Source organism: Plenodomus lingam, assembly GCF_022343315.1.
Source record: "Plenodomus lingam strain CAN1 chromosome Unknown contig_11, whole genome shotgun sequence".
NCBI lineage: Eukaryota > Fungi > Ascomycota > Dothideomycetes > Pleosporales > Leptosphaeriaceae > Plenodomus > Plenodomus lingam.
In genome coordinates, this window is record NW_027093929.1 from 595,827 (window position 1) to 620,631 (window position 24,805).

The window sequence follows — 24,805 nt, forward strand, 5'->3', positions numbered from 1 at the left end:
AATGCCCGAACTATACCATACACTTCAGTGCCTTCCAACACACAGATTAACATTCTACATCTGGGCCGGGACAAGAAACTCATCAGCCCATAACTATTTCGAGCATCGATCCCAGAGATACCGTATTGGCCACGGAGCAGGCACACAACTCGCGAAGACATTACGGCAACACCCATGTTAGTGAAATAAATACCCACGGCAGCCATGCGTCCCTCATCGAAAGCCAAAAACATGCTGTACGTAGCCGAGAGCACATCGATTCCCCTCCCAAGACTATTCACAGCATACACGTACGAGCCTCTAGACCGAGATATTTGCCGACTTCGCGAGTGTCTAGGTACGATACATGGCTGTTCATGGCGCCCATCCAAGACGAAGACTTAAGCAAATCATGGGCAAGATATACCTCTGCCGGGAAATAAGTCATCTCGAGCGACCTGAAGAGACACATGATAGAGCTTCGCTCTCTTCCAGCCGCGAATAACATCGGACCTGTGCATAGGGATCTAATTTGTGATGTTATATTGGAATGGCTTACGACTTGTAGAGGCTAGACTTTGTCGCATTTACTCGGCATTCTGACCTTATTGTACACAGTGGGTACGCACAAAGTTGCCAAGTATATCATCGCGGTAAATCTCAAAGCTGCTAATCAACTTACGAACAAAGGCCAACTTGCTCAGCGTACCAGTAACTGCACTTGGAAATCCTCGGACATTTTATCAAGTAAAAAGATGACGTGTAAAACCAAGTGATTTGTTGGAGTGTGAATACAAGCAAGTCGGTGCGCAAGGGCTTTATTCAACGTTCAATATTTCTACACATTGGCAAAATGTGGATATTGAAGGGTCTGATAGTGTATGAACCTGTGTGCGCAATATGGGGTATATGGGAGGATACAGGTTGAAAGCCAGAAGTTGTGGAGAAGAGGTGATTTCTCTCATGTCCACCCACCACTTTGTAACTTGCTCATCCAAATCAGTATACTCCCAGTCCCACGAATTCAATCCCCTAAAGCAACAACAAACATCACCTTCCCCACAGAAAACAAAACAAAAACTAACAAGTCATAAAATCATTACGCTATGAAGATTAGTCCACATGCCAAAAAAAGATTAAGTCCCCTATATCATCTTCGCCGGCTGCGTCGGCGCCAAAGTCCACTCCCCAGGCTCCTCGTCAAACCGGCTCGGCTTCGCACTGGGCGCTGCATAATACCTGCGCTCGCTGAAAGCACTGGGCCCCTCCTCATACGGCCTCGATTCCTCCCTCTGCAGCTCCTCGACATACGGGCGCTCAAACGCGCTCTTCACATTGGGCACAAGCTCAACGGCCTCTGCCTTTTTGAGGCGACGAAGCTCCTGCTCCTCGACGAGTATCTTCTTGATCTTGCGCATCTTCATGTAGATCCAGATGCCCATGAGGACGGTGATGACGAAGACGAGGACAAACATGACCGTCTTGACAACACTGTCGTCGCTCTCCTGCACGAGCAGGACGCCGAGGTAGACGAGGAAGATTTGCTTGGGCAGCGAGGCAATCGTGGCCACGGCAAAGTGCCAAAACTTGACGTCGCAGGTGGAGAAGACGGCAGTGGAGAAATGGGCTGGGATGGCGCTGAGGCGGATGATGAGGACGATGACGAAACCCCCGTCACGCGTCAGACGCGCCATGGCTCCGTAGTTGAGATTGCTGCGCTCCATTTTGTACGCCTTGGTGCGGAATAGGTATTTGAACGCGAACCATGTTCCAACTGAGATATGGATCAGCATTGTCCGAATGTCCATGTTCATCATCGTATGAGAAGTGGAGAGGGTGGGTGGGTAAGGGAGGCAAGGGGGTTTTGGAAAGACATACTCTCGCCGAGAAAAGTGCCGGCAGCGACAATGGCAAAACCGATCCACAGCCCATAGACGATACCGCATAGCAATGCGACGACCTCGTGGCCAAAGAGGGGAGGGAAAGAAATAATGATGAGAATGACGACGGGGATGATCCAGCCTGCTGGCAAGTCGCGGACTTTCTCCGAAAAGGGCCGTAATTTCTGAGGGTGTCTCCAGTCAGCCAAGGAAAAGTCAGGGGAATGAGGAATGAGCATGGGAACAACAGCGGTGAGAAAAGAGGAAAACTTACCTCGACGACATCATCGTGCCATATTGTGATCAATATTGTTGCGATAGCAATCAAGATGAAGAGGATATGCCATGCTGCAAAACACGAGTCAGTCGTGGTGTTCGAGAGGGAGAAGAGGAAGAAGAGGGAAGTCTGGGCTGGAATCGTCATACGTATGTACTTTGGTGACAGAAACACCTTTTTCCAGTCGACGGGTCGGTAATCTGTATCCTCAATCACTGCATGCTTTTTCTTCTGCTTTCGCTCCACCATGCCCGACATTTCAATATCGTTGTTGCGTTTGCGAAACCACATTGTCGTGACGTTATGCGTGGAGAGAGGGGGGGGGGGGGGATCTCCCTTCAACCCCTGCACCAGTCTCCTGGACTTCCTTCAGGGCCGTCTACGAAGTCCCGTTCGTGGTTGATGCGCGTCCAGTAGAGTTCCTTTTGAATAAGGGGGTCGATGAAAGTGAGGGTGGATGTGGAAGTAAGGTCTTCAAAACGACGGGCGGGGGGCGCGGGCAGAGTCGAGCGAAGGTGTTTATTTGGATGATGGGTTTCTTTGGAATTAAGAGTGGCCGTGGCGCTGAGATGAGGGAAGAGAGCATTGATGAAATGGACCCTTGAATCCATTTCTGAAACCGGCATAGCCACACGCCCGAGCGAGGAGCCAGCCAGCCAATCATGACGCGTCCGTATATTGGGAGCTGAGACGATGGCGCGGGAGTAGGTAGCGCGCGCGGCCAAGCCAAGGGGGGCCGGTTCTGTCAAAACCTTGCGAGTCTTGGACACAAGTTGAAAGGGCTTGCTTGCCCAGGCGTGCAAGGAGATCATAGCGGACGCATGAATCTGTCGTCGGAGTCAGGGCCGCAGTCTGTGCCGGTATTGTGCCGGTATTTTGTATGTGTATGGGATACCTACCAGCACATCTCAAAGAGCGAGGTTTCGTGGCCCACCCCAGAACTCAACTTCAACAATGCAAAAGGCCCATCAATGCCTTACTTGGCTATCCTTGGACGTGGTTTCAACGGTCCACAGGTCGATCTTCAAACGTTGTGATCATCACCGGTCCTGTCCATCCAAGTCCAAGTCCCAACCCGCACGGGCACCACCCCCTGTAAGCCGAACATCGCCAATGTACCATAGTGGGCAACACCGAACTCAACCATGAACATCCACCCTTTTGCACAGCCCTCTGGCACACGAACAGAAGCCGACGAAAGACTCCGATGTTCTCCCAACTGACACGAGGTTTGGCAAATTGGCGACGCGCGCGCAGCCCGATAAGTTGATATACGGGGCTATCTCGTGTACGTAAGCTCGTTTAGCCTCAAAGCTTCGCCTCGAGCTTGTCCTTAATCGGACTCTGCCTATTTTCGGAACTTGGAATCCTTGCAAACCCCCCCCTCGGCGTTGGCATCTGGGCCTTTCAACGTCCATGGAGAAAGGTGTACAAGGCATTCTTCCTTGTAAGGCTGAGAACCGCTTGTCAACTGAGACCTGGGCACGGCCGACCTCAACCTGGACGATCATCTCGATTCTACTATACAAATACAGATCGATAAGCGTACAGCGAGCCCACTCGGCGAAAAGAATCCTCCTTTTGGTACACCTCCAAATGCATCTCCTTGCCCTACATGCGGTATCATACAGTCCCAGATTCCTTGATTTCCATATTAAATGACTCTTTCCTTTTTCTCCAATATCCTCATCCCTTCGTTTCCAGCACTACATGCTGCTCTCGGCACCACCTGTCTCGCTCTCGCTCGTTCGTGTGTGATTCCAACCATTGGCCTGCATCTCACCATTCTTCCTTCTCCCCATATCATTGCCTGCTTTTCAATTCTTCTTTGTGCTGTCCTCAGCGCCATTCGCGCCCGAAGCATCCTTCATGGCATTGGGCTGGTAGTTTTCGGGTACAAGGCCAAGCTCACGACGGTTGGCTTCGACCTTCTCTGCGGAGTGGGGACCTGGGCGAACCTGTTCGCCAGATAGTCTGTGGGGCTGTGTTGCAGAGGGTGCTGTTTGTGCGTCTGAGGAGACATCGGAGGCAGATGGCGAGCCACTGTTGCTTGAGGAGCCAGGCGCAGATTCAGAGCTTGCGAGGTCAGCGGCCATATCATCCTCGTCGCCCTCCTCGGGGTCGATTTCCGAGCCGTAGATTTCGGGGTATTGGCGGAAGCAATCTTGCATTCCCCTGCTTCAGTGTCAGCTATCCATTCTTGCGCGACTCTCACGCATGCCAGTCTCATGGTCGGTGAAGAGTGACGTACTTGAACTTGTCGATACAGTCCATCCCCTTGGGCTCTTCCTGAGAGTACACAAAACAGCTAAATGCCGCCTTGAACTCCTCGCCACATGGCCCAGTCGCCATACCGCCGAGGCAGGGGCAATCCCAGTTGATCTCTCCCGTCTCCGGGTTGAACGCTCCCTGCTGATCTGCCTCCTCTTCTAGGCCCTCAATGCCACCCTCACCACCTGATGCCTGCGCATTCTGTTGTGCACGTGCTGCTTCCTTCTGCTGTTGTGCCTCCAATTGCGCTTGTACAGCCTGGCGCCTCTTGCGCTCTTCTGAGATGGATTCGATAGTGGGGAGATGTTGGGTCTCGACCTCGGTTCCTGGCACCGGTTGCAGAGCATCTGAGTCCAGTGTATCAGTCTTCTAATCCCAACATTTCGTATACCAAGATCTTTGTAACTTACGCCTTGGCTCCTCCGCAAAGATATCCACTGTGTTATAGTAGTATAGTATGCCACCCGCGATGCCGAATCGTGCCATCAGACTCTTCCAACTTCTCGACTTTTGTGTGGGCGGAGCTGTGCTGAGGAATCGTCTTGCGGGCGCAACGAAACGCAGTGGCGCAGCGCGTGCCGCTGGGTGCGCAAGCAATCGGGGTGCTGTTCGAAACATTGTGACGTTGAAATAAACAATTACAGAAGAAATATCAAAATTGAGAATGGGAAGCAACTTGACGGTTTGATGATGACGCGCGGGCCAAAAAGTTCGGATCGCCCTCGGACCTGCATTGCTAAGCGGAAGATGGGTTCCAAGAATTAGCGCAATCAAGCCGTCACGTGTCGCATAATTCCCATCATGGCATCACCCGTCCTTGAACGGTCTGTCAAAATGTCACTTCCTGTGGCCACAGGGTTCTTCTTAGCCTCTTCTACAGCACATCGTATTTGAGATTTCGTAGCTCAAGCGTGGTTAAATGGGTATATTGGGAACATGAGGGTCATGTGTACAGAACTAAACATGCAAGAGCAGCTCATTCTGAGACCTGAATGGATGGAGAATCCCGTACTTGCTATAGTAGTACTGCGAAAAAGTCATCAACGATCTATCACATCATTACGGATACGCCCGGATATAGCCCTGCCCAGCATGCGACCTCTGCAAGAAGCAGCTAGGGCAGGCCTACACAGGTTTACAAATCGATCCAATGTGTCTATTTCGGTGGGTTGCGCTTGAAGAAGTATCTAGCATTAATTGTTAGGCCGTTTCTTTGGTTCTCCGTACATGCGGTCTACTCACTGGCTGACGAAATAGTCTCCAACACCGAACAGTCCGATAACACCAGCCCAAGCAGCAACGAGCTTGCCTGTCAACTGGCCCTGGCTGTACTTTCGGTACGCGCCAACTCCTAGAACAGCAGAAACAACAGCAAGACCAATAGCATTGCTTAACACAACCGGGTTGTCTGCGTTCTTCTTGATCTTGTCCTTTGCAGCCTCCTTCTTCTTCTCAGCCGTCTCCTTCAATTTCTCGGCCTCCTGCTTCACTTCCTCCTCACGCTTCATGCGCTCAGCCTGCGTGTCGGTCTTGATAGATTGTGACTCGTAGTCCGAGGGAACAGAGGAGATATGTGGGCTGTCAACATCTACGAGCGAGGAAACGCTGTCATCGGTGTGCTGGATCTCAGGTGGGGCGGGAGCACGACTAAAGTGTGCTGTTAGCTTTCCCTATGCATGATGGTACGATACCGCTGCTCGATGGTTGTGTCTGCATGGAATCAAGCGCTTGGTCACGCAAAAGCATGTTTTTCACGCCCCACACATCGGTACATGGGATTTCAAAATATGGAGGAAAAAGTACTCACGCCTAATCATACGTTAGCCTCGATTCACGAACTGCAGACTCACTTTCACCTACCTCTTCAGGGCTCTGCTTTGGTCCCTTAGCAGCAACGTCTGCGTACGACATGATGACGATGTAGCTTTGTGATAGCGATAATGGCAGGGGAGATGTTGGATTGAAGGGCAGCAAGGATGGCCAAGGAGGAGTATTGCGCAGGCTGCAGATCAGTTGATGAACACTGGGAAGACCGGAGATAAAGACGATCGAGTGACACCGGGGCATCACGAAACCAGCTCCCTCACATGCTTTGCTCGGTTATCCAGGTGGCTGACGTCATTTTGCCAGTCTAGCGTGTGTGTAAACCGCCAAGACTAGGAACAGAACATCTTGCATGCGTCACGGCGGTGAGGGTCCTATCGTGTAAGGCATTCATTGACCGATGCTTCTTCGTGACTAATACGCTACGAGGAGGCCACGGAGACTGATCCAATGCAAAGGGTATTGACACAAGTCTGCACGCTGCAAATTCGCTCATGCATCGCAAGAGCACCACCACTTGAGCTACATTCCATGCTGTAGACAAGTTTGATGAGTACCAGAAGGAAACAAGGTAGCAAATTACAAGGGAATTCCTCGCAGTCCACTCAGGCCATAAACGCCTGCTAATGGTGGAATTTTCGTTACAAGAAAGCCAAGGTGATTGAGAAACCAATCACGACTGCACCATCGGGGTCCCCGTTGCACGGACAACGATTTGTTGACCCCGTTAGCACAGATTGAAATTGGTGGAAAAGAAATCGTCCATAAGTATACGCTCCTGGGCAACTCGCTGAAGGTTTTGACAGAAAGTCAGCGTATAGCGCTGTACCGGCTTCTCCTCATCTTGTAATTTGGAGACGAGGAACGCACCAAGAGCTTGTCTTGCTCAGTCTATTCTTCTCCAAAGATAGTCTTGTAATTTTCAAGCAAAGCTTGGACAGCGATACGCTGCGCTTGGACATCGGTAAGTTCTCGCTGGAGCTCCATTGGACGCATAATGGTTGGTGCGAAAACCACAGCCAGGTTGAGTGGAGTCATCTGTCCATATGTTAGCCTGTCGACTTAACCACTGCTCGAATGATGCAACACGTACCAGATTGACGTTGGCATGTTGGATGACTCTCGAGAGATGGAAGACCAAGAATTGGAGGGTGTCACGATGAGCCTTTGGGATTTCATTCACTGCAGCAAGCATAGCTTTGCATAGTGCCGCGTTATCTTCGATCTCTATGGGTTGATTAGCGTATGTATATTAGCGTATGTAGTGCAGCACAGGATAGAATTAGACTTACGACCCGCCTCCAAGAACTGGTCATAGACGTCATAGGTGATCAATGGGACAGGAAGCCTGCGGAAGTAGTTCTTCAAAGCGGAAGTGACCGAATGAATATCCAGATCAGGGTCTGAGATGTCGTATTCACTATCCGCTTCAAACCCGCTGCGGACTTGGTTGACCTGGCCAGTACCTCCACTCTTGCGATAGACTCCCTCCACGTCCATGCCTCTTAATTCGACCTCTTCAATGCATCGACTGACAACGCGAGGGATCATCTGTTTTTCAAACTCGCATCGCGCAGTCAGGTCTGAGCCAAATAGGACGGTGCTGGCATCCGCGGGCGCAATCAGATTCGTGCTGCTATTATCGTGCTGCATTGGCTTGAAACGATCCTGTTGTCCGGGAGGTCTGGTGGCGCCTGGTTTTCCACCAAACCAGCCTCGTTGTGTTCCTGCGTCCTGCTGCTGGCTGCTCTTTGTGGATGCAGACATTGATGACATTGTAGACATGGCTGCAAGATCAGGCGCCGTATGAGTGGTACCATAAGGCGTTCCAATAACCTTGATGCTGTAGTCTTCCTGTCGTGCATTCGATTCCGATCCGAAAGCACCCTTGAAGCCCTTGGTTACGTTCGTCTTGATAGCCTGGCCACCCTTCTTCCAGTTGGAGAATTTATTGACCTTGCCCTTACGAATATTGATGACCTGCGGCTGCGCAACAGTCGTCTCACCATCCTCGTGTAGGTTCGCAAACGAGTGCTCGTGCGAGATTCCTTGCGTATCGATAGAAATCTCGGATTTGCCACCCTTGTGTTGTGCATTGTAGATTCCGAGGCCGTTGGCTGTTACGTCAACATTCTGACCACCCTTCTTGTTGTTCTTCAGTGTTGTTTGAATGTTATCAACGAGCTCTCGATTCATAGCTGACAGCCTGGTGTTAGCAGCAGTCAAAGATTCGTACTCTTGGAAACCCTTGTCCTTCATCTGGATCAGATTGGAGATTTCATCAGTCAGCTCCGATCTCTTCGATATGAGATCCTCAATTTGGCCTCGCAGTTGGTCTTTGAGCTTTTGAATCGAGTTAGCGAAGTCTTTGGTGACATCGGATTTCAGCTGATTGATATCCATGGACCCCTCACTGTCCTTTGCCTGCTTGAGACGTTCAGTCATGACCTCAAGCTCGCGGATCACCATTTCGCGTTGGCAGTCCAAGATGGCCATGGTGCTGCGCTTTTCTCTCAAGACCGTGTTCGCTTGGTTGATGTCCGCTGCGCTGTGCATCGACTCTTGTAGTCCGTTCTTCTCGGCTTCGAGTTCTGCAATGCGTTGCTGGGCGCGGCGCAGTTCGTTTCGCAGATTGGCACCCTCCTCTTTGGAATCTGGCGAGGCAACGGTGGGGCTACTGATATCGATGGAGCCGTTGGTCGGCCACTTTTTGTGGCCTTGGCCACGCGAGGTGACGGAGCCACGGTCACTGAAGCTGCGTCCGTGCTTGGATACGGCGTTCGACACGCGTCTGAAAACTCCACGTTCACCTTCGTCTCGATTTTCGTTATTGCCGAGTAGCCTAGCAAAGTCCTCATCCATGGAGAAATCGCCTTGGGCACTGTACCGAGGAAGGCCACCCCCTCCTGTCTGGGGATAAGCATCGCGGGAGGCCTCGGTCAGAGAACTGCTAGTGGACTCTGTCGGCCTATGCGACTGGTTGTGAGGAGGCTGAGGAGGCGCCCTTGGCGATGTGAAATTGTCGGCCGTAGGAGGAGCAGGGCGTCCTGCCGAACGCGCTGGTGGCACAGGAACATCTGTGAACGATTTTGTAGGAGGCGAGTCAGCCGGACTGATGATACCAAGACCTGAATTGAGTTGTGCCGTCGCAGCCTTGGTGGATGAGCTTCTCTCAGGATGTCCAACGGTGGGCGTGGTAGGAGATGGGTTCGACTTTTCTTTGCGACTGAGAGAGCCAGAAGTCTTTGGCACTGAAGGCGCAAGGGAATCTCCACGAGCAGGGCGCTCGATTCGCTGATGGGAGCTGTATGAGGACGTGGAAGTATTCGGAGAGTCCTGCATGCCAGAGGGTGGAGAAGAGGTGAAATTCACAGGATCTATCATCGGACGGCTCAGGCGCGCAGACATGTCTGCACTTGGAGGACTATATGGCGGTTGCAATTGCGGTGGGGTCCTTGAAGGTGAGTCCTTGCGCTTCGCCTCTGCTTTCTTGCTCTTTGGAACCTCCTGTAGCTTGAAGGGCTCTGTAGAAGTAGATGTAGGAGCAGGAGACGAAGAAACATTCTGACTCTGAACTCGTTGGGCCACAGGGGACTCGGAAGGGACATCCTTGCGCTTCTTCAGTGTGTCTACCAGCGACTCTGATGGCTGTCTGCCCTTCTCTTGGAAAGCAATATGTGGGCTTGTCGGAGGCCTCCGCTCCTTGGATACTGCGCGCGAACCATTCTCCTTCATTGCTTCACGATGATCGGCTGTCGGTCTATTGTTGAAGTAGTCGCGTGAAGTCTTGGATTCATTGGCGGAGCTCTGGGTAGTGCCCATGGGCCGCTCGCTGTAGCGACTGGCCGGCCTGCCTAGAGGTGACGGACCAGGCGCCGTGTTGGGGTCGAGAGCAAAGGGAAGCAAGATGCTGTCGTCGGCTGCGTCAGAAAGGTCTTGATGGCTGCTCTCTTTGCTATACGTAGTGGCGGGAAGAGTGGTGTTGTCTAGATACGCTTGTAGTCAGCAAAAGTGCCCATTTCTGTGGACAGACAGAGCCTACCCCTCCGCGAGAGGTCCCCTATAGGCGACGCATCACGCCTAAAGTTGGAGCTGGAGTCGCCCCGCCTCGTATATCCCGGTCTCGGCGAGACGTCAGTAGTAGTCGACTCTGAAAAGATTTCGGACGGTGTGTCGAGGTCGGGGGTGAAGGTAGTCTGGGGTTCCTGAGGGGGCAAGGCAGGCAGTGACTTGTCTACCTTGGGTGCCACTGCTGCCGGTGGTTTCTTGGATTTCTTCCGCCGCCGTGCCATGAGCGACTCATGGCACGACATGCAAAAGATGCCCTGTGAGGTGCGCGCATAGCGGAGATTCTCGATTTTGCGCTTGCAGTTCCTGCACCTGAAGCAGTTTGCGCAAAAGGCCTGGTCGCCCGTTAGGATGGCCAGGTCTTCGATCTTGTTGCCGCAGTGATTGCAGCTGTAGGTGCAATTGTTGCATATAAGCGAGCCGTCACCGAGGAGCAGCAGGTTGGCGTCCGAGTCGAGGAGGGTGCCGCAAGTATTGCAGCGGAAGCAGTCAATGTGCCATCGGTTGCCAGCTATGCATTCATGTTAGCCTGCTCCACCTGAAGACTGGAGGGGAGAGGGGATGGTGGCGTCAGGGCGACAGGCGCGAGGGACGTTGTTTCTCAAGTGGGGAGAGTGCAGGTATATGGATGGCTGGCACATACCAAGTTCGAAGGCCTTTCCTTCCTCGAGGATCTGGATTGGGCACAAGTCAGCCATTGCTATATAGGCGAAAGGCAGGCAGGTCTATCTACCTCTCCACACCCCTTGCACGGATACACGACATCGTCCTGGTCGGTTGGCGACTCTGGGTACGCTCCTGGCGACTCCATGTTGCCTTGGGGCGGTGTATGGGTGACGGCGACGCAGCAACAGTGACTCGGGACGGAAGGCTGTCAGAGCAGTCGCCACGTCCTGGGGGGAGGGAGGGATGAGGGGGAGGGTGAAGGACGTGAACGACTCGATTTCTCCGGCGTGGTAGTGGTTGTTAGGTAGTGGTCGAAAGTCCGATGTGTTGTGCGACCTGGGGTCTTGCGCCTCTACGACTATGGCGCACAGATGCTAGTGCAAGTAGGAGCAGCAACAGTAGAGTAGCAACAGTAATAGTAGTAGTACCAGCAGCAGCAGCAACAGCAACAGCAACAGCAACAGCAACAGCAACGGCGGCGGCGGCGGCGGCGGTAGCGGTAGCGGACTCGACAGATTAGACAGGGAAGACTTGCAGCAGACAATGACAGCGAACAAGACAGCGGCAAAAGAGAAAGAAAGTCCCAGGGCTGCCCGCTGTTTGCACTCACTGCTGCACTGCACTGCACTGCACGACACGCCCCCCGTCTATCAAGGGCTCAGGGCTCAGGACTGGGTGGACTTCTGTGGAGGAGGGCACACACACTCTTGGCCGACATCCAATGGCTGCCGCTGGGTGGCCCCCAAAGCAGAGAGATCCAGGGTCTGGTCTGGCAAAAGGGTGTGTCCAGAGCCCCGTCAGCACAGATGCGCGGACACACACACACCACCCCCCATCACCCATCACCCATCCCTGCTCCACTTTATTGTACATAAGCTACCGACCACACTACATGTCATACTACAATCGTCCTTGGAGTACACTTTGAAGGGGACTTCGTCACTCGGGAGGGCGAAAAGGTGGCGGGCGCGGATCCCTAAAGGAGGGGGAGAGAGATCGACCGTGCCTAGCGAGGAGGCGTTCACACACTCATCCATAGTTCTCTGCACCTCGTCACCTGCCTCGTCCTCGTCCTCCTCCCCTCCTGTTCAGGCCGACAAGAAACGTAAACAGTGCAGTGCAGTGCAGTGCAGTGCAGTGGGAAGAAGATTCACACAGCAGCTGATGGCCTGCTTCACCGCGTCGCACAACAATGCTGAAACTCCAACATGGCCCTGTCCGCCCTGTCCGCCCTGTCCAGCTCGATATTCGTCAGCTGCAGAGGCCCTGCGCTGGCGTTTCATCAGGTCGACTCCACCGCGCCTGGCCGCTTCCGACCATGCATCATTACCGTACCCAGGCCAAGGAAACCCCCTCCGCACATCGCAGATCGCGGGATCCAGGTCACCGTCCGACTCTCCATACATCTACCCAGTATGTACTGACCTTACCGCCTCATCACCCTCCTCTTTACGCAGACTCGAAGATGATTCACTTGCACCCCGTCGGCTCTGATCCTCTACACGGAAGATAGGACAGGAGCAAGGAGGTAAGACGAGCCGAGCGCTTACTACCTATGGCACAACGCTAGGCTCAGCACGCACTCCCTATCAACCCTAACATTTTCTTTGGAATCGTAGCGGCCGAATGACCATGGCTCAAATGGGTGGGCTCCCTCAAAAATAGACGAGAGGGATCGCGAATCATGGCCAGTGCTCATCTCGCGTCCACCAGCAAACGCTATTCGAGTCAAGCTTACCGGATTGTGAATGCGGCATGCAGGTACGCGACCTAAGATGATGGCCACCTGACGAAGAAGTCCTGTACCAGTTCTGCAAATGCGAACGGTGGACGCTTGTCCTACCTGAACCTGTAGGGCTGTTGACGACCAATCCGTTGTACGTACATAGCCTATACTTGGCGTTTGGTCAACTCGTAGGTACCGGTACTGCTCGTAAGCTGCAGGAAATGAGAGGGTGTGGGCAACATCCCGAGCGAACGGCTATCCAGCTAGCTGTGCTCTCTCGAAACGCCCCCAACAGAGAATAGTGGCTGGGTCACACATGTCTCTGGGGCATCCTCGTAGCCTATCTGGTCCACTACAGCAAATCATGGCTCTAGCGTTGAAGCAGAACCTACTGTGTAGGTTACAGTTGCGCTTCCGCATCTCCCCTCCGCATTCCCAGCTACCCAGTTAGCTAGCATGTCTACAATAGCCTGTCTAGCATCAGGACATGCGATCAACTTTCCCAAGCGTACGGTTAGATTCCAATTGAGCCACCGTTTCTGAGACGGCTGTGAACATTATGGAATTACGGACTTGTTTCATCGTGCCGCAACGGTGCCTGAAGGATCCATATCTCCGGGATCTCTCCGCCGTTGAACCCTATCGTGGTCCGATACATGGCAAGGCCCAACATCCGCAATCCTGGCACAGGTTTTGAGTACATCATGGCAAATAGATGCGCCGTTTACACCTGTTTTCAAAAGATGTGTATACTGTATGGCACGTTTTCTTTTTGTCGTCAGTCGCTTCCAAGGGCATATGGCAACATCTACTAGCGCCGTCAAGACGCCGTTCATCAATTTAAATTTGGATCATCTTGTCGTCGTGGGCATGGCTTTTAGTACGTGGAGCATCCTTGACTCGTAGGAAACCGCCATAAACATACGTCTTCTTTGAAACAAAGACGGGTCGCCAGATTCTTGTTTCAGAATCACGTCAATGTTTCAGTCGTCCGCTTCGGCTTGCCCTGACATCCGACCCATACTGACTGGCGTGCATACATCAGGGAATGAGCCCGATTGGATCGAGATTGAGTTGATAACAGACAGAGGCAGACCCAGTTGGCGTTTATAGTCGTCCGATTAAGGTCAAACATACCACAGTACCATGTGATTCATCCCAGCACCTCCTGTAAGGATGTTTTCGGTGGTGATGCTAGCATTCTAGAATAGTCCATGGTGAATTTGCAGGAAAGGCAGAATGTAGCCATGTCTCCTCGCCCTGTACTAAGGGGGGGCAGTTTACGACCCATTACAATAATACTCCCGCCTTGCACGATCTAATTGATCAACAAATTACCCGACTTCCATTCGCCATTTCAATTACCAAGTGTGTGACAACACTGACAAGGGGGTTAGTTACATGTCCTGTTTTCAAAACAAGCTCGACGAAGACGAATAGAATTCCATAGTAGACACCATCCCGATCTTGGCACCAGGTACTTGGATGCTCATGGCTTGAGCCACCGTCTGGTTTTAGGTAAGCAACAAGATCTGTTGGCTGGGCAGTTTGAAGTCCCTAGTGTCCAGACGAACAAGCGGGCATGAGATTGACAGGGCTGAAAATGACACCTTCGCTCTTTGATCGTGAAGAACCAATGGACAGTCATCGGAGTAACAAAGGCCGCGCACAGCATTTGCACTAATTCCCATCAGCGAACCACAGGCCCGAAAACAATGCATGCTCAACACCTCCGCGGCCCCAAGTGTGCATGCATATCGTCGTTGTTGAATACCCCGCCACCCCACTTGGACGGTCATGACGATAGGATAGTGATGGCATCGCGGGGTATTCGTTGAGGTATTTAACCATTGCTTATCCTTCAACCGACGTTCTTTCTCCTTCCCAATCTCCTCTCTCCTCTCCTCTCTCCAGTCGCAACTGATCAGAATTTGCTATCAAGCTACCTTCCGTACTCAGCTATTCCCTCCGCTGACATGGCAAGGAAAACGGCTGACAATTCCCATAGGTGCCCCTCGAATACAAAGTATGGCAGCCACGATGCAAGCCATATCCTGCTCGCAGGCATTATCCTCACGCCATCAAGGTACTTTACAACATAAGTATATTGCATGAACCGGTGTTCGCTTCCAGTACCCCGCCATTGGCCACTGTCCTATGTTCGAGTGGGATGGCGGAAAGTGACGGGATACTGGTTGTCGTTCTGAGATTATACGGTCATAACTTGATTCTGGATAATACCAGCGAAAGGACATGCTTCATATCAAACCCCCTTCTGACATCGAGTCAGCCTTAACAGATTCCAGGTTTCGGAAAAGTGTGAACGACCACCGGCGAGAACATGTCTCCTCCAGCCGCTACTTACAACATCCTCGTTGCTGCATCCAATGGCAACGGTCATGATGATGGCCTGGCCGTCAAGAAGGATCTTGCTGTCAGGGCTGCGGTCAATGGACAAGCCAAGACACTCGCCGAGATGGAAAACAATTGGGAGGCGTTTACCTTTGCACCTATCCGCGAGTCCCAGGTGTCGCGTGCCATGACGAAGCGTTACTTCAATGACCTCGACACGTACGCTGAGTCTGACATCGTCATCGTTGGGGCGGGTTCATGTGGTCTTTCGGCTGCATTCACCCTCGCCTCCAAGCGCCCTGACCTCAAGATCGCCATCATTGAGGCAGGTGTCGCTCCTGGCGGCGGTGCTTGGCTCGGTGGCCAGCTCTTCAGCGCAATGGTGATGAGGAAGCCTGCTCAGCTGTTCCTGAACGAGCTCGGGGTGCCATATGAAGACGAAGGCGACTTTGTTGTCGTGAAGCACGCTGCGCTGTTCACCTCGACCTTGCTATCAAAGGTCCTGCAGTTCCCCAACGTCAAGCTGTTCAACGCTACTGCTGTGGAAGATCTCATCACTCGCCCAGCTCCTACGGCGACTGACCCCAACGCTGTACGCATCGCTGGTGTAGTCACCAACTGGACCCTTGTCTCCATGCATCACGACGGTTCTGTCACTGCGCCCCGCCTTTGACATGACATACCTACTGACAGCTTACCAGACCAGTCTTGTATGGACCCCAACACTATCAACGCACCCCTCATCATCTCGACGACGGGCCACGATGGCCCCTTCGGAGCCTTCTCCGTTAAGCGCCTGGTGAGCATGCAGCAAATTGAGAAGCTGGGCGGCATGCGCGGTCTTGACATGCGTACTGCAGAGGACGCGATTGTGAAGCGCACGCGTGAGATTGTGCCTGGCTTGATTGTAGGAGGTATGGAGTTGAGCGAGGTCGATGGGGCCAACCGCATGGGCCCGACGTTTGGGGCCATGGTGTTGAGTGGCGTCAAGGCTGCTGAGGAGGCAGTTGGTGTTTGGGACGAGAGAAACGCACAGAATGGGGAGTAAGGGAGCAAGCGACGTGATGCATCGCCAGACTTTTGTCCTTGCAGCAGATACTTGGGGGATTTGTAGGGTTTTCGTGTTGCAATGACAACACAGTCATTCGTTTGTTTATTTTGGATCGGTCTTGTTTTGTAGGATGAGTGTATTGTCACGTTGACTGAGTAGTGTACTCCGTTGACATGCATGTCCACCAAAATAAGTCGATGAGGTTTGGCTGGGTGAGCTGGTCCTGCTGGATGATATCATGGTGCAGCAATGCTGCCATGTCTAGAGTAGCGTGGGTCGTGTGTTTGGTACCAGTTCTCTCCATGTACTTGTACCCTACCAAGGGAAGATGCCTTGTCAATGATCCATCTTTGCATCCGTGACGCCCTCCATCGGGGGATCCACTTCTGCCTTAAAAAACCACAATCAACTAGGCGGGCAATCAATCCACGTACTATGCAGGTACTTTGTACTTGTATCTGTCATCGAACAACCGCCCCCCCCCCCCCCTGTGCCTGGTGTGTAGCAAACGCGAAGCGGACATACAAATGCGGGGAGGGCGGTTTCAGCAAGCTGCACGGTTGCCATGAGACGATTGGCCGGTTATCGTGACCCACCCAAGACACCCCTGGTCAACTTAGGCGCTGTTTACAACAACACATGGGCCTGCCAGTCAAACCCTCATGATTATACCCCGCCACACCACCGATTGTAATTGATACTAACCATGGAGTCTGAAGCGGCCACCCTGCTGAGCGCGCTGAAGAAGCCGTCGACCAACGTCGGTAAGGACCAGTCTGGCCGAAACAATCGCGCCTCCAGAACAAACCAAACTGACATGCGCACCCCCATTCAGAACAGCGACTGGCTCTCTTCACCACCCTCAAGTCGAGCATTAAACACAACCGCGTGCCAGAGGAGTGCCAGGCGACCATCTTCGAATGTATCCGCCTCGCCATTACCGCTGCCACCTCTGCCGCTCTCGTACAAACGGGCTTCTCAACACTCAGCCACTTCATCAAGCGCCTCCAGCTGCAAAAGGAGACACAGGTCATCACAGCTCAGTCGTCGGTGCTATGCTCGATATTGGCGGACAAACTGGGCGATGCGCGTGAAAGTCACCGCACCGCAGCGCTGCAGATCCTGGCCGATCTACACAATCTGTGTCCGACCGAGGTGGACACGCTGATACATGAGGCTATGAAAGGCAGCAATGCGCGTGCCAAGGATACTTCGATGAGCTGGGTTGTCAAGGTCAGCACTGCCGTCACGGTCCGAGAGGGAAAGTGCAACCAAGGATTAACGCGTGATTCTAGATGAACAAGAGCGAGGGTCTCCCCTTCAAAAGCTACTCCAACCAGCTGGTCGCAAATCTCGAAGACGCGGATGCAGGCGTACGCGACACCGCCAAGAAGGCAGTTGTAGAACTATTCGGGTACGCACTTCTTGTTGTGAGCACAAGGTACTTGGGACTGATTTGCGAATAGACACGCGCCAGAACACGCAAAAGCGAATCTCAAAAAGCAACTCGTCGCCCTGAATGTCCGCAAAGCCATCGCGACTTACATCACCTCACACCTCGACGCCGAAGCGATAGCCAAGGACACAGAAATGCCAGCAGCAACAGCAGCAGCACCGGCGTCAGCGCCAGCATCACGACCCATATCCAAGCAGAGGGCAGAGGCTTTGCAGCCCGATGTCGGATTCGCAGATGAAGCGCCCCCACCAACCGAGACCGTCGTGATGGACCCCATTCACATATATACGCAGCGCGAGCTGGAAGATGTCTTTAGGGATATGTTACCTTGCTACGAAGGCAGAGAGTCGGAGACCAACTGGCTGGCGCGAGACAAGAATTGCACAAAACTAAGACGCATACTGAAAGGAAATGCACCTCACGATTTCCACGCAGCTTTCATCGCAGGTATCAAGTCACTGCTCGATGGCATCTTAAAAGTTGCCAACACATTGCGAACGACCATGTCCACGAATGGTTGTCTGCTGGTACAAGAACTTGCAAAGACACTTGGATCAGCGATTGACCCATGGGTGGAAATTCTGATGCAGTCCTTCGTCAAAATGTGTGCTGCTACCAAGAACATCGCTGCCCAGAACGGAAATGCCACAGTGGAGGTTATCCTTCAGCATGTTTCGTACAGCAGTCGACTGTTACATCACGTCGTCATGGCCTCACAAGACAAGAACGTTCAGCCGAGAACACATTCAGCGAGTTGGGCTAAGACCTTGATCCGCAAGCACAACTCGCACATTGAGCACTCTGGTGGACTAGACTCGTTGGATAAGCTCATCAGGCGCGGTGTCACTGATGCCAATCCAAAGGTGCGAGAGGCTTACCGAAGCACCTATTGGGTCTTCGCCTTGGTCTGGCCTCAACGGGGGGAGATGTAAGTCCACTGCAACCGCTCTTATTGACAACCGCTGACCCATTTGTAGCATCTTTGACACACTCGAGAAGCGCGAGAAGACAGCGCTTGAGAAAGACCCGAACAATCCCAATGCATCCATGGCTTCATCGCAAACCAGCACAGCCTCTTTCTCCAAGTCTGTGGGTCCTGGTGCGAGCAGGAACGCCTTGAAAGAGAAGATTGCTGAGCAGCGGAGGGCAAAATTGGCGGCCGCTAAGGGTGTCCCTGAGCGACCCAACTCTGCTGCTGCAAGCTACACGCCAGCAAAATCGCTGTCATCCAAGTCTTTGGGTGCCGGGTCAAGGACGACGTCCACACTATCGACTGCGCCCTCTGCATCGCTACGGCCGCCCTCGGCAATGGCTGGAGAGTCTACCAAGTCGGCCTTGAAGAGCTCTACCACTACAGGCTCCTTGATGAGTGGAACAGTACGTCGACCAATTCGCCGGCCTGAAATCAACAGACCTGCGACAGCCGATCCTTATGCAGTACGGCGCGCAGCAGGTGGCAAAGCTACTCCATCGATGACCCCAGAGAAGACGCCGGCTGCCACAACAACGGCGAAGAAAGCAGCAGTACCGAAGAACACCGCCCGACCAAGAGCACAGACACAGAACAGCCCGACTGGAAGTCCCGCCCGGAGTAAGTCCCGGATTGGACAACCTGTCGCGGGAAGCAAGGGCACTGGTGGAACCTCACGACATGCGAGCCCGGCCGCAAGCCCAGCAAGAGACGAGGAGCTGACCATGGTGAAGCCCTGGGTCCGATCACAGAGTCAGCATGATCCAGCAACCATTCCGTTCCGTCAACGCAATGGACTCAACACGAGCCAATTGGCGGATAGTGAAGCCATTGAAGACGACGATAATTTCACAATGGTGATCCCAAGCCTTGGACGCCCAATGTCGCAAGCAGTACAACGTACCCCTCCTAAGCCCGCTCCGTCAGCCGGACGGCTACCTGTGCCCAGCCCGCGAGCTTCTTTGCTTAGGAGTCCAAAGTCCATGGGACATATTGAAGGTTCTGGATTTCGGTCATCAACTCGTAGCCCACGTGTGAGATCACCTGATCGTCCAAGCACAAGGGGGACAGATGCAGACGAAGTACAAGTGTACGAAGATCCATTCGTTGGTGAGGAGCCAGCGGCTGCGGATCAAACAAGGGAGAAGCCCGTCCTCGAGGAACTGCCTATCAATGAGAAGAGTAATGAACGGAGACATAGCACTGAGAGCGCCTCGAGCGATATCATCATGGGTAATGGAGGTGAAGAGCGCCCAAGAGGTCACCAGAAGACTGCCAGCACGGGAAGTGTCTTGTTCACCGAACGCGAAGAAACGCCGAATGCGGAAGTTCTTAAGAATCGCCAGCTCCTTGCGAGTGGTATCAAGAAAATCGAGGGCCGCACTGTGGAAGCCCACATGTTCCGCCGCATGCAAGACATGGTCAAATCCAACCAAGAAATCTGGGGCCCCAACGATGAAAACTTTGGCCGTCTCCTTCTCGCCTGCCTCGACTTCCTTGAATTCCCCATCCAAGATCTAAAAGGCCCCCCACTCAAGGCAATGAACCTCAAGGTACAAGCGCTGGCCACTATCCGCGCTCTACTTGCCCTATACCGCAAAGAAACCGCACAATACTTTGGCCGCGTCTTGTGCGCCATTTTACGAACCAAAGCCCAGTATGAGAACACTTCGCACATCGCCGTCGACCTCGAAGCCACGGCCGACGAAATCGTCAAATACGGCCAGACGACCGACTGCCTCAACGCCGTCCTCTCGCTCATTGAAGCCACACCGCCCTCGTCCCCCTCCAGCTCACCCAACTCGCGCTCCAGCACAAACTCGCTCGCCTGCACAACAACAGCAGCAGCTACACGCACCACCACCATGGCGCTCTCCACACTCGCCTCGCTCGTCGAAATCAGCGGCGCTAAGAACGTCACGCTCTCGGCCGAGCAGACTTCCCGCCTAGGCAAACTAGCCGTCCGCTGCATGGATGACCCCGACGCGGATGTCAGAAAGGCAGACATTGAGTTTTGCGTGAAGCTGCATGAGCGCATTGCCAAGAAGGGGCCGGTGGACAGTAAAGAGGACGGCGGGTTTTGGAAGGCGGTTGCGGGGGCTAGTGAGCAGCATTTGAATCTCTTGACGTATTACCTCGCCAAGAGGGGGGTTGCGTAGCATCTTGCTTCTCCAGTTGGTCTAGAGGTGGGCGGGCGCGCATAGGCTTTGGATGGGCATTCTGGCAATTGTGACGGCGATGGTGGTGGTGTTGGTGCGGTGGAAATAGTAATACAGGCTTCCTTTGCTTATCTGAACGCAGTCGGTAATGAAGGGTAGGCGGTAGGCGTGCTGCGCAGGCAAGAAGGCAAAGGAGAGGGAAAAAGGGAAAAGCAAAGGATGACATCACCAGGCAGGCCTTTATTACACATTCTTTTCTTCTTCATAACACCAGTCAACTCCTCGTTCGCCTCGTAAACACATTTCCACCCATATCCCGCATCCGCCAGTCTCCTCTTTTCTTCTTCCCCCTTTATTTTCTCCTTCTCCTTCTCCATGACAGGGCGTTTTCACGTGGCCGGGGCAAGTAAGAGTAGACAGGTATCTGGCGTTTTGGCTGGCTCTTTCTTTGCAATTATTTTGGGGGAAGTGGGGTTGAGACGGGGTGTGGGTGGGTGATTTGTATAATTGTATATCAGATTGTATTATATTATCATTTATTGCATCGTTTCCTCCTGCACTGTATCTCCATCTCACCATCTCCTTGTTTTTTCTTGCTTCTCTTTTTTTTTTTTTTTTTTTTTTTTTTTTTTTTTTAAAAAATTTTTTTTCATACATTCGCTGGGTCTTGCTCAATTCGTTTCGTTGCGGGGGTTCGGGTCTTGTTTGTGATTTCTCTCCCATGGGGTGGTGGGTTGCGGGGAGCTGGTGTGTTGTGTGGTGAGTTTAATTGCGTTGTGTGTGGGTTCGAGAGGTTTTTTATTCCAGCGGGGACGGTGGAGGAGGTGTACAGATGCAGTGGCGTTGACAGCCGTGCTAGGAGAAGTATGGCAGTTCTGTAGTGAATCCGTCCTGTCCTTTCCTATGGTTAATGGCTATTTCACCATAACCCATCGACTCCAACGCACCGCACTCACCACCAACATCGCAGTCCACAACATCTCCAATAATATTCATTCATACCAAGACGGCGTTTTGCCACAGCGCGACTATCCTGATCTAACTACCCAAAGGGCGGGGAGGCGGGGAGGCGGGGGACCGCAGCACGCAAGTTACAAAGCAGACATGTAGACAGGAGGACAAAGTATGATAGAATAACCTGTAAAAAAAAAGTGTAAAAAAAAAGAAGACACGAGTCGAACGAGTCGAGGGAGAAAACGACTGAAAACGCCAGAAAACACGTGAAAAACACCGACACACTTTGATCCAGCCAGACCGAAACCCAAACCAAGCCAATCCAAAAAAAGAAGCAAAAACAATCGGTCGATGGCCTCGCTTGTAATGTCTCATCATGGTCATCGTTTGTCCATGCTGTCTGTTGTTTTTTCTGGCTTCTGTTTCCCCCGCGTCCCCGCCTACTGCTCCTTCGCTTCCACCCGTCAGTGTTGAGATAGTATAACTTTTGATTACTTCAAATCTCCAACTTTGCATACCCCTCATTTCCCTCAGCAACGGGCGCAACATCCGTCATACCAACATCGCTCTTGACGCCCACGCTCTCCTCGCCCCTACCGACTCCAAACGCCCTCACGGCCTCTGTGAGCGCCGCAACCGCCTCCTCGCTATTCATACTGCCCGGCAGGCCCTGGCCGCCCAGGTTACTCGCAACCTTCTTCGTCGCGTCTTCGAGCGCCCTGACACGACGCTGAAAGTTGAGTCTGTCGAGGAATAATTGCTGTCTACGACGCTGGAGATCGCGTCGCTCGGCGGAGAGTAGTTTTTCAAAGTCGTTGAAGTGGGCGAGTTTGAGGGAGAGCTTTTGCAGTTGCAGGTTCACCGAGCCGGAGACGAGGCGCGTGATGTGGCGTTCTTCGTGGGAGGCGAGGGCAGAGGAACGGGCGGCGCTGAGGGCAAAGGGAAGGGTGACCAGAGGATTACTGAGGCTGTCGTCTTTGTTGGCTGATGCGTCCTTGCTGGCAGTAGCGGTGGTGGAATCAATGTCCATGGCATCTTCTGCGGTTTCGGGCTTGACGTCCGTGGTTGTGGCCGAGGGTGTCGATATCTCGCCCCCCTCCTTCTCTTTACCCTTTTCCGAGGGCGCGGTAGGGGCTTTGTTGATTTTGTCTTGGAGCATGCGTTTCATTTCACCGACACTGCGACCAGATGCCACTGCGGCTTCGGTGACGTTTGCAGGAGCAAGACCGGCGAGGAAGCTGACGACGCTGAGAATAGGGTTATCGGCGTGGTGGATGGGAACGCGACCTTGGCTGAGGTACTCAAGGTCGCGCAAAAATTTGGTTGAAGGGGCTGCGGATTGCGACTCTGGGAGCTCGGCTTCAATGTACTTGTCTTCAATCTCGAGTTGGAGAAATTTCATGACACATTGCTCACGCGTCTTAGTTCCTACGTAGTCGGCAACACGATTCCAATCGTCATCGAATTCCTCAAGGCCTTCGAGAAGAAGAAGAGTCTCCTCTTCTGTCCACTTCTCCTCGGTCTCTGAAGCTAATGCAGACTCAGGTGTTGAGATTTTGGCGAAGTCTGCTGATGACGTGCCGGATGGGAAGTTGCCTTCAACAAAGCACCTGGGGCACAGATCGCGCTTCAATCCACCTACTGACTTGGTCTGTCCGGGTTGTTCGGATGGCTTGGCTTCGTGGAAATGTACGCGAGTGCAGTCGACACCGCAGCTGAAGCAGTTGATCACTTTGAGGGGCTCCTTGACTGCAGCTTCGAGATCCTTTACATCTACTGAGCCACCATTCGCGGCTCCCTCGCCATTGGTAGCCTTCTCCTTGGGCTCGGCGGAAGCCTCCTTGCCGTTTGCCTCGTAGATGTTGCGTCCAGCGAGCGTTTTGGTCTCGCTCTTGGCAGTGGGTTGCAAGCTCGCGGCGCGGTCGGTACCTGCGTGCTGCTTGCCATCAGTGATTTTGGAGCCTGGGCCTGGCTGAAATGGCTGTAGTCCGCGAGGTGTGTCGACCGTGACGCGGAAGTGGCCTGTGAAAGGAGGTCCAATATTCGAAGGCCGTTCTTGAGGGTCGACCTAGGCAAGTTAATCATGTCTCTTGGGTGGTTGCTAGCCTTTGCCTACCTGGTAATTGATGAGTCCCCATTGCTCAAGGAAGGCGTGTACGCGCATGATGGCGCAGACATCTCCTGCCAAGTTCCTTCGGCAGGCTGTCACTGTGAGGTACTCGGAGGGGTTCAAGCGGTAGGTGTTGATCATGAAGTCACGGTAATCGCGGTACACTGCGGGCGTCTTGCTGCGATTGCGGCCGTTGAAGAACTCGGGCAGCGCCTTGCGCTCGCGGAAGTCGATGTAGCGCATGTCGAACCAGGTGGCATAACTGGGGATGATGGTCGCATATGTCTGTTTGACAAAATGTGAGCGCGCAGCAGATTGAAGATCGGCTTTGGCTTGTGCCTCTGGGTCAGTGGCTTGCGCGCCATCGCCGTCCTTTTCTTTCTTGGCGTCATCGACGCCGCCCATTTCCTCGTCGTCCTGGCCGTCTGCATCTTCTGCTTCAGGGCGGGGGCCGTCGGGCGCATCGAGGGGATTGTCTGAAGCTACAGCAGGCGTGTTTGGCACGGGTGACTGCGAAGACTCTTTTGGGGCTGGGTCCTCGAGCATGTTGGTGTCTAGGGAGGTTAGTGAGTCTGAGTCCCTTTTGAAGCCATGCATCATGCCAGCTAAAGAGCGGCATCGCAGGGCCATACTAGGAGCGCGCGAGGAGTCGGCTGCTCATGGCCAGTGCCGCCAAGGTGCAGGAACACATACCTTGATCGAGCGCATTGTTTTCTGCAGCAAGCCCTTCTGCAGCAATCGGGGGCTCCTGCGCAGATGATGCGCTTGCGTTGGTCTCGTCGGCCATGGCTGAGGTTGCAGTGGCTTTGGGGAGCAGCAGCAGCAGAAGTAATGCCTACTCTAGGCTACCTACTATCCTATGTCCCTGTCAAGACTGGGGCGCGTTGCGAGCTTGGCAGGCGCAGTAGCTAAGGACACGCAAGCAGGAATTGTTGGTGGCGCACGCGGTGGGAAAAGAGTCACGCGACTCAAGTCGAGGTCGGCGAGATTGGTGAAGGGGCGCGGTGCGTGCAAGTGAATGTGGGCATGGAGGGGATGCGAGGCCGTGTGGGCGTGGTAGGC

General features: G+C 53.2%; 11 protein-coding genes across 11 annotated transcripts; 5 read left to right on the top strand and 6 right to left on the bottom strand.

Moving 5' to 3' along the window:
• Window positions 1–204: 204 nt before the first annotated feature.
• On the top strand, window positions 205–755 carry IAQ61_000619 (uncharacterized protein; the record flags this gene model as incomplete). Its single annotated transcript, XM_066094754.1, has 3 exons — window positions 205–337; window positions 598–600; window positions 670–755. 3 exons carry the CDS (start codon window positions 205–207, stop codon window positions 753–755), a joined length of 222 nt encoding a protein of 73 aa, XP_065955062.1.
• Window positions 756–1,124: 369 nt separating this feature from the next.
• On the bottom strand, window positions 1,125–2,427 carry TVP38 (Tlg2-vesicle protein; the record flags this gene model as incomplete). Its single annotated transcript, XM_066094755.1, has 4 exons — window positions 1,125–1,753; window positions 1,858–2,044; window positions 2,134–2,207; window positions 2,286–2,427. 4 exons carry the CDS (start codon window positions 2,425–2,427, stop codon window positions 1,125–1,127), a joined length of 1,032 nt encoding a protein of 343 aa, XP_065955063.1.
• Window positions 2,428–2,474: 47 nt separating this feature from the next.
• Window positions 2,475–3,283, bottom strand: IAQ61_000621 (uncharacterized protein; the record flags this gene model as incomplete). Its single annotated transcript, XM_066094756.1, has 3 exons — window positions 2,475–2,963; window positions 3,036–3,043; window positions 3,256–3,283. The coding sequence occupies 3 exons, from the start codon at window positions 3,281–3,283 to the stop codon at window positions 2,475–2,477; spliced, it is 525 nt and encodes a 174-aa protein (XP_065955064.1).
• A 670-nt stretch (window positions 3,284–3,953) lies between these two features.
• On the bottom strand, window positions 3,954–5,025 carry IAQ61_000622 (uncharacterized protein; the record flags this gene model as incomplete). Its single annotated transcript, XM_003842697.2, has 3 exons — window positions 3,954–4,311; window positions 4,388–4,754; window positions 4,818–5,025. The coding sequence occupies 3 exons, from the start codon at window positions 5,023–5,025 to the stop codon at window positions 3,954–3,956; spliced, it is 933 nt and encodes a 310-aa protein (XP_003842745.1).
• A 105-nt stretch (window positions 5,026–5,130) lies between these two features.
• Window positions 5,131–6,318, bottom strand: IAQ61_000623 (uncharacterized protein; the record flags this gene model as incomplete). Its single annotated transcript, XM_066094757.1, has 3 exons — window positions 5,131–5,594; window positions 5,650–6,054; window positions 6,227–6,318. 3 exons carry the CDS (start codon window positions 6,316–6,318, stop codon window positions 5,564–5,566), a joined length of 528 nt encoding a protein of 175 aa, XP_065955065.1. The 3' UTR covers window positions 5,131–5,563.
• Window positions 6,319–7,122: 804 nt separating this feature from the next.
• On the bottom strand, window positions 7,123–11,623 carry IAQ61_000624 (uncharacterized protein; the record flags this gene model as incomplete). Its single annotated transcript, XM_003842695.2, has 6 exons — window positions 11,033–11,623; window positions 10,943–10,973; window positions 10,274–10,810; window positions 7,524–10,217; window positions 7,325–7,458; window positions 7,123–7,269 (listed from the first exon to the last, which is right to left on the bottom strand). The coding sequence occupies exons 1-6, from the start codon at window positions 11,108–11,110 to the stop codon at window positions 7,123–7,125; spliced, it is 3,621 nt and encodes a 1,206-aa protein (XP_003842743.2). The 5' UTR covers window positions 11,111–11,623.
• Window positions 11,624–12,173: 550 nt separating this feature from the next.
• Window positions 12,174–12,389, top strand: IAQ61_000625 (uncharacterized protein; the record flags this gene model as incomplete). The annotated part of the gene is made up of 1 exon (XM_003842694.2): window positions 12,174–12,389. The coding sequence occupies one exon, from the start codon at window positions 12,174–12,176 to the stop codon at window positions 12,387–12,389; it is 216 nt and encodes a 71-aa protein (XP_003842742.2).
• Window positions 12,390–13,489: 1,100 nt separating this feature from the next.
• On the top strand, window positions 13,490–15,014 carry IAQ61_000626 (uncharacterized protein; the record flags this gene model as incomplete). The annotated part of the gene is made up of 6 exons (XM_066094758.1): window positions 13,490–13,571; window positions 14,132–14,209; window positions 14,386–14,435; window positions 14,606–14,642; window positions 14,700–14,777; window positions 14,998–15,014. 6 exons carry the CDS (start codon window positions 13,490–13,492, stop codon window positions 15,012–15,014), a joined length of 342 nt encoding a protein of 113 aa, XP_065955066.1.
• An 18-nt stretch (window positions 15,015–15,032) lies between these two features.
• Window positions 15,033–16,091, top strand: IAQ61_000627 (uncharacterized protein; the record flags this gene model as incomplete). Its single annotated transcript, XM_003842693.1, has 2 exons — window positions 15,033–15,690; window positions 15,745–16,091. 2 exons carry the CDS (start codon window positions 15,033–15,035, stop codon window positions 16,089–16,091), a joined length of 1,005 nt encoding a protein of 334 aa, XP_003842741.1.
• A 709-nt stretch (window positions 16,092–16,800) lies between these two features.
• On the top strand, window positions 16,801–20,679 carry STU1_1 (suppressor of tub2 mutation; the record flags this gene model as incomplete). The annotated part of the gene is made up of 5 exons (XM_003842692.2): window positions 16,801–16,858; window positions 16,930–17,327; window positions 17,390–17,508; window positions 17,561–18,478; window positions 18,528–20,679. The coding sequence occupies 5 exons, from the start codon at window positions 16,801–16,803 to the stop codon at window positions 20,677–20,679; spliced, it is 3,645 nt and encodes a 1,214-aa protein (XP_003842740.2).
• A 650-nt stretch (window positions 20,680–21,329) lies between these two features.
• IAQ61_000629 (uncharacterized protein) lies at window positions 21,330–24,783 on the bottom strand. The gene is made up of 3 exons (XM_003842691.2): window positions 24,437–24,783; window positions 23,750–24,297; window positions 21,330–23,701 (listed from the first exon to the last, which is right to left on the bottom strand). The coding sequence occupies exons 1-3, from the start codon at window positions 24,528–24,530 to the stop codon at window positions 22,130–22,132; spliced, it is 2,214 nt and encodes a 737-aa protein (XP_003842739.1). The 5' UTR covers window positions 24,531–24,783; the 3' UTR covers window positions 21,330–22,129.
• Window positions 24,784–24,805: the final 22 nt, after the last annotated feature.